Raw genomic sequence first — 9,921 nt, 5'->3', positions numbered from 1 at the left:
TTAAATTTCAAGCCCTCTAAACATTATAAATTGAGGTGTTTGGCTCTCATTTTGTAAGATTAAATTGAGTATTGTGATGCTGCCAAATTTGAGCCATAATCTTTACTCCTTGCCTAGCATCTAGGTTTTAGTCTTCAATCCTTACACCTTCAAATGGGCTGGCCGAACCTCCCTAATCTCACACTCTTCATGCAACTTCAAGGCACCCACACTTCCTAGGAAGGCCTTGTTCCATCAACAAACCACTAAGCTTCCGCAAACCACCCAAAAACCACAAAAGAGAAGAGCTCAATGCCATCAGTTGATGCCTCCATACACCCAGCCCTTGAGCCTACTCCTCCAACCTCTCCAACATCCCACTCTCAAACCCTCCCAGCAACAACACCTAACCAAGACCTTCCTTCTCCACATGGCACCCACACACCTAGCTCTCCACCTCCCATCATGGTCGTGCCCCTTACCATGGTCGAAACTGCAACCACACCAGCCCCCCTGGACAAAGGCAAAGGGGTGGTGGTGATTCCTTCTGAGGACGATGAGGACACCGAGGACGGGCAAGTCTTCAAGAGGAGGAGGACCACCAAGGTCGTCACCTCCCACTCTTCCTCCAACCATGGTGCTGAGTCCCCGAGGGAGCATCCTCCAAGTGCTACCTCACCACCCCTACAACTAGCTTTGGGAGGTGGGGTTCAGTCCGCGCCCACGCCTAATCCTGCGCCAGCCCCAGAACTTCCCCAACCGGTCCAAGGCTTTCTAAGAGGCTTTATGCACCAGGCAACGCCGGGAGGCTCGACTGACAAGACCACGGAAGAAGGTGTTGCCTACTACATTGGGGAATACTTTTCTAACGCCGGCTCTTGGCGGGAACAAGCTGAGGCAAAAGCCGAAAACTGCTTGGCTCTTGAAAAGGAGCTGGCCTTGCTGAAAGAGCAAACTCGGGCCCAAGAGTGTCTCTAGTTTCACCAAGAGGTCTCTTACAAAGAAACCTTGAAGGAGGCTCAACAAGCAAAGGATGCCGCCAACAAAAGACTCTACGAGGTTGGTCAGTCCTACGCTAAACTTCTGGGGCAAATTGTGCCTCTTCGTGTGGAGATCGCTGAGCTCAAAGATGTTGCCGAAGCCTCCAAGATCAAAATAAAGACCCTTGAGGACCGCTGTGCCACTCGAGAGGTAAAACTGGGCAAGGTGGAGGCGGCGCTCAATGCCAAGACTGAAGCCTTCGACCTGCTGAAAGTTGATTTTTCCAAACTGCAGGCAGAGAAGGACGAAGCTTTGGCAGCCAAAGATAAAGAAATGGCCTCCCAAGCCGAGCGCTTTGAGAAAGCGGAGAAAGAGCTTGTTGACGACGCCGCGGGCGCTTTCGCTGAGGGGTTCACAGTGGCCCTAGCCCAGGTGGCATGCGCACATCCACAGATCGACACCTCCAGCTGCGGCCCTCTCAACCACATCGTCGAGGGAAAAATCATTCCCTTAGTTCTTCCTGAGGATTAGCCTCCTTTTTTACTTTGTACCTTCATAACCACCTATTACTTTGTACTGCCACACTGAATATAATCGATCATTTCATCTTCATATTCTTACTTATGCTTCTCTTCTTTTACTACTTGGTAAACGTGTCTGCACTTTATCTTCGTGTCGACCATTGTCTCCACTTGCTGTTTCAAAGGTGTATCTGTTACTTTACCTTGGACTTACTTCGATCTTGTTTGCTTACTTTGCGAACTATTGGCAGTACGTGCCTTTCTTTCTCATCTTTTCAACCAAGGCGAAATGCATACCTTTCTCTTGTTCCCCGAACTCCTTCTGCTTTCTAACTCGTGGGATTTTCTTAACCTTTAATCTTTGCTCGACCTTCGTGGCCCTGAGGCATCCGTTTCCGAAGGTGTTTCTGGCCTCGATGTCGCTCAAAGGCAAAGGAGGGCTTATCTTGGCCGAAGCCTACTTACTCGTACTGGGTGTCCACACTCAAGGAGAGGCCTGTTGAAGGCGGGGTCGTTTCTTCCTTAGTGTGTCTAGGCACTTAGGACAATATTGCACTTTGGTGCCCACGCCCGGGGAGAGGCCTACTAGCGCAGCGCCGTATCGTCCCCGGTGTGTCTAAACACCAAGGTAACTAACTCTTATCTCTGCGCACTTGGTGCCCACGCCCGAGGAGAGGCCTGCTGAGAAGCAGTGTCGTATCGTGCCCGGTGTGTCTAAACACCAAGGCAACTAACTCTTATCTTTGCGCACTTGGTGCCCACGCCCGAGGAGAGGCCTGCTGGGAAGCAGTGTCATATCGTCCCCGGTGTGTCTAAACACCAAGGCAATCAGCGTACTTGGTGCCCACGCCCGAGGAGAGACCTGCCTTAAAGGCGAAGCCGTTTCGTCCCCGATGTGTCTAAACACCAAGATGACCATGGACTTGGTGATTATGCCCAAGGAGAAGGTTTCCCGAAGGATGGCACGACTCCTATCTGGCGTGTATCTGCACCAAGGCCCCTGGCTCTCCACTGCTCCGTACTTCCTCTCTTGTTTGATGACCATGCTTGAAGGAGGCGCCCCCCGCCACTTCCTTGTGAGGTGTCTAAACATTAGACAAACGGGACTAGTCGTTCCCACCTGGTCCTGCTCCTCTTGACTTAGGCATCGCCCCAAGCGAAAGGTTCTGCCATCTATCTGCCTCTTGACAACGTTCTCAACCGGCTCCGATCATCTCTCCCGGGCGTCCTCCGCACGGGCCACGCCACACCCGGCGTCTCCTCTTGCTACGCCACCTACCCGCGCCTCCTTCCCAGGCTCCGCCCCAGCGGGCGTACCCTCCATGGGTTCCGCCTCGACAGGCGTTCTGCCCATATGTACGTATTCCTTGGGTGACGCCTCCAAGGGTTCTACATCCATCGACATCTCCTCCTGGCCCGGGCGTTCCGTCACCGCGAAGATGTCCCTCTTTGTTTTCAAACTATTTTCATAGCACTTCCGGGCCTCCTCCTGATCTGACTTGATCACTGTATTGACCCGTCCCCGGGCGTTGACCAAAGTCAAAGTCAAACATATGGTGGGACCCACCAAGGGGCCCCAAGGGAGGAAGTCAATAGGTTGACCACTTTGGGCGTTACCAGGTGTGGGCATCGCTAGGTGTGGGCGTCACCAGGTTGAGGCGACGCCAGGTTGAGGCGTCGATAATGTCACCCTCCGATACCCACGGGTAGGGAAGACCGCGAAGGGGGCAGCATAGTAAGATGTCACGGTACGGGCGAGGAGGCCTCGGGCTCTGGTACCTCAGAACAGTAATAAAGAGAAGAGAAAGGTGGCTTCAAAGCCATGGTCCTAGTACCAGTAGGGGGTAACCTGACTCGTGAAGTACCCACACCACCTCTGGAGAATCCCTTGGACAGATACGACCCAGGTGAGGGCCACGCCCAGGGGTGTACCATGTTCATGGTACGAGAGGAAGGCAGCTACACTCCCAGGGCGAGTGACTAGAAGCTGGGGCGCATGAGTTGGCACCCAGGTAGTCACCCCTCGCACCAGATGCACTTCGAGGAAGGAAGACTTACATGCTGGAATTTCCCTAAGTTGGGTTACAGCGTTGTAAGGCCTTCCACATGGAGTTGCGGTTAAGTTAGAAGGCCACGTGGCAGTAAGCACTGAAACCCAAGGTATATAAGCTTTTCTGAAAGCTTAGTAAGGTACGTTTCACAGAGTTTACACAGACTCTAATCATTTGCTCGCTTACTCATTGTATGCACGAGTGGTTGGAGAGAGAGAGAGAGAGAGTTAGTTACGATTCAATTACACACCTTCAGAGCATTCAGTTATGGTGCTCCGAGACGGAGGTGTTTCGTGTTTCTTGCTTGCTAACTTGATCGTCGGAGTGCAAGCGGCCGCGAGGGTGCCCTTTGCTCACTCTTTTTCAGGTACTCACGGCGGAGTAGGGTGAAGATCTGAGATGGAGACGAAGGAGTCCTTGTTCGCGAGTCAGAGCTACGCACGAAGATCTTTTCGGTCAACCGGCAGGAACAATCACGATCACCTGGCCACTATGATCCGGCAACTTCAGCTTCATGTGGCGCGTGGAGGCCACTACCCTTAGCCTATTCAGCGCAGGCCTCCCCAACAAGATGTTGTAGGCTGAATTGGCGTTTACCACCAAGTACTTGATGCTCTCGGTGCAAGATGCGGTGCCATCCGTGAACGTCGTTCTCAGCTCCAGGTACCCCCACACCTCGACCTGATCCCCAGCAAAGCCATATAGGCACCCTGTATATGGCCTCAGTAGATCAAGGGACAACTGCAGCTTGTTGAATGTGGATAGGAACATCACATCCGCAGAGCTCCCTTGGTCCACAAGCACTCTGTGCACTTTCCTGGCCGCAGTCACAACTAAAATCACTACGGGGTCGTTGTCATGGAGGACGACGTCATGAAGGTCAGCGCTTGTAAAGGCGAGGTCAACGTTCACCGGGTCGTCCACCGCCACTTGCCCAGCCACGGACATCACAGAGCGTGCATACCTCTTACGCTGTGACGCTATGCACCCCCCACCTGAGAATCCACCAGAGATGGTGTGCATCTCCCCGTGGATGGGCATCTCATGAGCCTGATCCTCTTCAGGTACTGCCAGGGCCGCGGCCGTAGAGGACCCGACCAAATAATCCTTCAAAAACCCATTTTTCACCAGCTCATCCATCTGATGGCCCAGTGTCAGGCAGTTGTTGATGTGATGCCCGAACGCCTGGTGGAACTCACACCATGCGTCCTTGTGAGGTCCCAGCACTTTATTAGTCTTTACGGGGGCCCACAGCCTATCTGCTATGTTAGGCACGACAATCAAGTCTTTCAGCTCCACCACGAAATCGTGCCTCACCGGCCTATTCCCCTTTGCACGCTTCCTCGTCTGGGGCTTCATCGCCTCGTAGGGGCGCTTCCTATCCTGACCTCTCTTCCCAGTCGTGGCCTCGTTCACCCTGGCGGGCTATGCACGCGACTGCGCTCTTGGGCGTGTTGGTGCAACGCTCGCATGCTTCTCACACACCTCTCCTTTCGTGGCAATGTGCTCCACCGCGCGACGTCTAATCTCTGCAAAGGTTCGGGGGCGGTTTCTGATGATTGATTCACAAAAAGGTCCAGGGCATATCCCCTTCCTGAATGCGTACACAATCATGGGTTCCTCTGTGGTGCCAACCTTTACCACCTGCGCCCCGAAGCGATTGATATACTCTTTCAACGTCTCTCCTTGATAATGCTTTACATCAAAGAGATCGTACGAAACCGGCGGGGGAGCCTGGTTCATGATGTACTGCTCCCTAAACTGTTGCGAAAACTGCGCAAAGGAAGTTATACAGCCGTCTGGAAGGCTGATAAACCAGTCCATTGCCATCCCTGCCAACGTGCTCATGAAGAGCTTGCACCTTACGACATCGGAGCCGCCAACCAGCATCATCTGCGTGTGAAACGCAGTGAGGTGCGTCTCGGGATCTTCCATCCCCGTGAACGTCACCTTAGGACCTACGAAAGTGTGAGGATCCACGATGGGCTGCGAAAACGGCATGGGGAACTCCCTAGGTGGCGTGAAACACTCACGGTCCTCTGCTTCACGACTTCCCGGGTGATTGCGCAACCCACGGTACAACTCCTCATTCACGCGACATAACTCTTCATTCCTCGCTTGCGACGCTGCAAGATCCACCTGTATGCGCTCTTGCTCAGCCTTTGATGCCGTCATCGCCTCTTGTAGGCCTTGCATCATCTCCATGACCTGCTGCATGGTCATGTCATCACTCTCAGTGCGCGTCGAACTCTGCCTTGTGGTCCTCATTCTTCGTGACTTCTTGAAAAACTTTGAACTGCTACTGCGTTTCTTGGAAAATCCTTCAGTGAAAACCGAGCGAAAACGAGAATAATCGGTGTAAACTGAGGGAAACGGGAAGACAAATAGTAGAACTGAGTGAAATCACGAACGAACGGTGAAACTGAAAGAAACCTCCAAGATGAACAACGTTTCTTGCAAGATTCTTGAGAAACCTCTACAGAAATCGCTACTGAACCTCCAACAACTTGCGATGGGACAAACGTTTTAGAACGGCTCCACGGTGGGTGCCAAATGTTCCTGCCAGAAATTCGAGCACCTTCTTGCGTATCCTCTAACGGTGGAACACGGATCTTCGAGACTACTCCTCCTCCTGTGAAGATTTCCTGCAACACAGAGGCAAATGGCACGCTCGCGGCCGTTTGCACTCCGACGCTCAAGTTAGTAAATGAGCCAGAAAACACGGTGCACCTCCGTATCAGAACAGGGCAAAACCGCTCTTGGAAGTGCGTAACAGAATTCTCTCCTATTCTCTCTCAAGTTCACAAGTGCGTACAATTTGCCAAATGACAGAGTATCTGGAAAACGTACCTTATGTTGTTTCACCTTTTCCTTATATACCTTTGCCCGCGTTTTTGTCACGTGGCTTCTCTGACTTAAGCTTACTAACGAGCGCACCCCACGACGCTGTATTCCAAACTTAGGAGTATCCCAGCGCGTGTGGTAGCCCTGTTGGAGTGATGGCGCGCCCAGGGGTGACTGCATGGGAGCCAACTGATGCACCCGTCTCTGAGTCACTTCCCCTGGGAGTCCCCTGAGTTGCTCACGTACCCTGCATGTAGACGCCCCTTTGGGGCGTGGCCTCTTACAGGTCGTATCTGCTCCAGAGGGCATCAGCGGTGGTGCGTTTTGCCGCATTCCTACACCTCATGCGCGGATAAGTCGTGGATTGGGGCTCTTCTTACTGGTACTGAAGGTGTGGGTGTAAATCCACCTTTTTCAATTATGTTTACTTTCTGACACACCGAGGCCCGAGGCCTCCAGGCCCCTACTGTGCCGCCCCCTCCACGGTCAATCCTACTTGTGGGTATCGGGGGGGCGACACCATCTGGGCCAAAGCACGCTCTTAGGACAACGGGTTACGCCTTCAAGGTGGGCGACGCCTAAACTTGTCGACGCCTAAACTTGTCGACGCCTCAAGCTGGCGATGCCCAAACCTGGCGACACCTGAGACGGTCAATGCTTCTTCATTCGGGAAACCGCATTGACCCAAGGGTTGGGCGTTCTTCGTAAGGCTGAGCTGGAGGCCAACAAGAGGCTTGACGATGAAGGCCAGAAGTACACCACCTTACTTAGCAAAGTGATGCCACTACGTGCTGAGGTGGTGGGACTCAAAGAAGAGGTTGCGACCAACAAAGCCAAAATGGACAGCCTCGAGGAGCACTTTGTTACTCGGGAGGTGCCTCTAGGTATGGTTGAAGTTGAGATCACTGAGAAAACTAAGGCCCTTGAGAAAATCAAGGTGGAACTTACTGAGCAAGCTGAGACCCTTGAGAAGACCAAAGGGGAGCTTACAAAGAAGACTGAGGCCCTTGTGAAAGCCAAGGAGGAGATGACTGCACAAGCTGAGGACTTCGAGAAGGCCAAGGCAGAACTCCTCGATGATGCTACTGATGCCTATACCGCCGGGTTTGAAGATGCCCTAGCTCAGGTTGTTTGCAAACATCCTGAGATGGACACCTCGCCTTTCGCAACAGCGAAACACATTGTCGATGGAAAAATCGTGCCAAGGCGTCCTCAGAAGGACACTGCTTAGACCTTAGGCTTCACAATTGTACTCTTAAGACCAGTCCTCAGTCATCGACTCCAGCGACTGACCTCAAACATTGCACACCAATTCCTGATAGTAAATATGGGCCACGTAAGGTGGGTCCCAGATACACATATTAGGGGGTTGGTCAGTCTTCGGACATCGGGACCATGGACCTCGACGTTGGAGATCGACATTAGACCTCGCCAGAAGAGGGAGATATCGGACGTCGACGGTCTGAACAGTTATATTAGGCCACGTAAGGTGGGTCCCAAAATTACACAGTTATCAGTTGAAAACACCAGATATGAGGAAAGCCTAAGTCACGAGGTGATAGAGATCAAATAAGAGAGGGTTTTACTAATGGAGGAAGAGGTCATTCACCCAAACATTTGATGTTCTTCCTTCTAGTCTTCTAAAAAATTAAAGAAGAATTAAAATAAAGAGGGGACCAAGCCTAAAGCCAAAAGAAGACTACAAGCTTTCAAGAATGGGCTTCAATTAATATCTCTCTTTATAGTTCTTTTGTATAAATTTGTAAATAATATAGAATAGTGTTTAGGTAGGTGTTGAGAGGGAAACCTAAAGATACCTCTTGTGTAAAGCATCTTTAGATATTAGTTTTAGAAAAATCTAGAAGGTATCCCTTCTATTATCCACTTTAGGCGCTAGAAGTGGAAGAGTTGCAAGGTAACCTTGGATAGCTTCCTTTGTAAGCTTCTTGTACACTCATGACCGGTCATTCTCCTATAAAAGGAGGGCTTGAGTCTTTCTAATACAGATTTGATATTTTGAGTACAGAAATTCTTCCAAATTGGTGAGTGATTGAGAGACTTGTGTCTTCTCTTATTCTAGTCTTATCTTGAGAGCAATCTTGGAACCTCAAGTGGCGACATCTACACTCATCTTGAAGCTTTGCATCCTTCAAGTGGCGTGTTCCTCTCCAAGGACTCCAACCACATAAGTTCTCTTCTCCTTTCCATCTTAGTCATCCATTTCCATTCCCAAATAAACTCTAAAAACATGTCTTAGGCTTTTCCAATCTTTGTAATCGGTTCATTTGCTTTTTCTTGCACTTTTGTTCGATTCATTTGATTCCTATCATGTTTTGTTCGGTTCATTCCATTCCTTGACTGTTTTAATCGGTTTATTAGCTTTCTTTCATGCTTTTGTTCGGTTCATTTGCTTTCTAGATAGTTTTAATCGGTTTTTTTGCTTCTTTGTTCATTTTAATTGGTTCATTTGACAAGAAATGGGTTTCCACATGAGTTTTGGCTTGGTTGCTTAAGATTTGGTGAGTTCTTGAATGAAAGAACATTGATCCAATTCTAGAAAAGTGCCTAATCATATTCCAACTCACGTTGACTCGATAACATGTCTATGAAACATCTCTATCATGTTATTGGAATCACATCATGTGGTATCATGAGTCTTCGGTTTGTTCTTATGTGTGTTTGAGTTGTTTTGGAACTTTTAATTCAAGAACTTTACATTCTTGTCTTTACCTTTCTGTTTAAGGTTTATTTTTGGGTATTTCTTGTTGTTTTCTTGTTCTTATTACATTGTGTTTGTGTCATTTTGATTTTTGAATCCTTATAAGTTTTGTCAAAGTCATGTTTCTCCAAAAATGTTATCAATTCTATGTCCTTTTGTTGATAATTTTGGTTTCTTGATTTTTAATTGAGTATAGTTTTATGTATTTGTTTTCTTGATCCTTTGGTGCTTTTTTCTTTTTATATTTGAGTTCTTACTTGTATTTTAGATCTATACAAGTTCTTGAAACATCAATTCTATTGTGTCTTTTGAAGTTTCTCAATTCTGTTTTTTCATTCCAGATTAGGTTTCCTCTGTTTTTCCTGAAACTGTGATGATTATTTTCGTTTATGCGAATTACAATTGTTGGAGAAAAATTATGAAACTCTACATTTATGTAGTTTGAAGTGTTACAAAAGAGTGAAAAAAAGAAGTGTATCAAAATTCCAAATACAAAAAAATTGATAAATGAAATACGAACAGAGTGTAAAATTCTGACTCTGGAAAAACAGTGATGCGGCAGTGATTTTCGTAAATTTATCACAATTAATTGGTATACTGTTTTTGTGTGATTCCAGTGCCCAAAGTGAGATAACATCTTGAAGTTTCAGTGGTTTAAATTTCATATTCCATTTTGCATTATAACGTTCCAGATAAATTTTTTAAGTTACGCACAGATTCAAGTTTTTTTTTACAATTCCAGTAGTTCTGTTTTTGTTTTCTTCATCTACTCTAGTGCTTTTCTCTAGGTTTCTTTTCTGTGCCATCCTTTAATTGAGTACCTTAT

At 48.6% G+C, this 9,921-nt stretch overlaps 2 protein-coding genes across 2 annotated transcripts; both read right to left on the bottom strand.

Annotated features, from left to right (window-relative positions):
• Positions 1-3,988: 3,988 nt before the first annotated feature.
• On the bottom strand, positions 3,989-4,891 carry LOC137837307 (uncharacterized). The gene has a single exon (XM_068646278.1). The coding sequence runs from the start codon at positions 4,889-4,891 to the stop codon at positions 3,989-3,991; it is 903 nt and encodes a 300-aa protein (XP_068502379.1).
• A 66-nt stretch (positions 4,892-4,957) lies between these two features.
• Positions 4,958-5,800, bottom strand: LOC137837297 (uncharacterized). Its single transcript, XM_068646267.1, has one exon. The coding sequence runs from the start codon at positions 5,798-5,800 to the stop codon at positions 4,958-4,960; it is 843 nt and encodes a 280-aa protein (XP_068502368.1).
• Positions 5,801-9,921: the final 4,121 nt, after the last annotated feature.

Source organism: Phaseolus vulgaris, chromosome 11 (genome assembly GCF_000499845.2).
Source record: "Phaseolus vulgaris cultivar G19833 chromosome 11, P. vulgaris v2.0, whole genome shotgun sequence".
NCBI lineage: Eukaryota > Viridiplantae > Streptophyta > Magnoliopsida > Fabales > Fabaceae > Phaseolus > Phaseolus vulgaris.
This window is presented reverse-complemented; position numbering and strand designations above follow the sequence as displayed.

What these genes read in the sequence shown, in the direction of transcription:
- LOC137837307 (XM_068646278.1), bottom strand. Translation starts at nt 4,891, where the DNA reads ATGAAGCCCCAGACGAGGAAGCGTGCAAAGGGGAATAGGCCGGTGAGG.
- LOC137837297 (XM_068646267.1), bottom strand. Translation starts at nt 5,800, where the DNA reads ATGAGGACCACAAGGCAGAGTTCGACGCGCACTGAGAGTGATGACATG.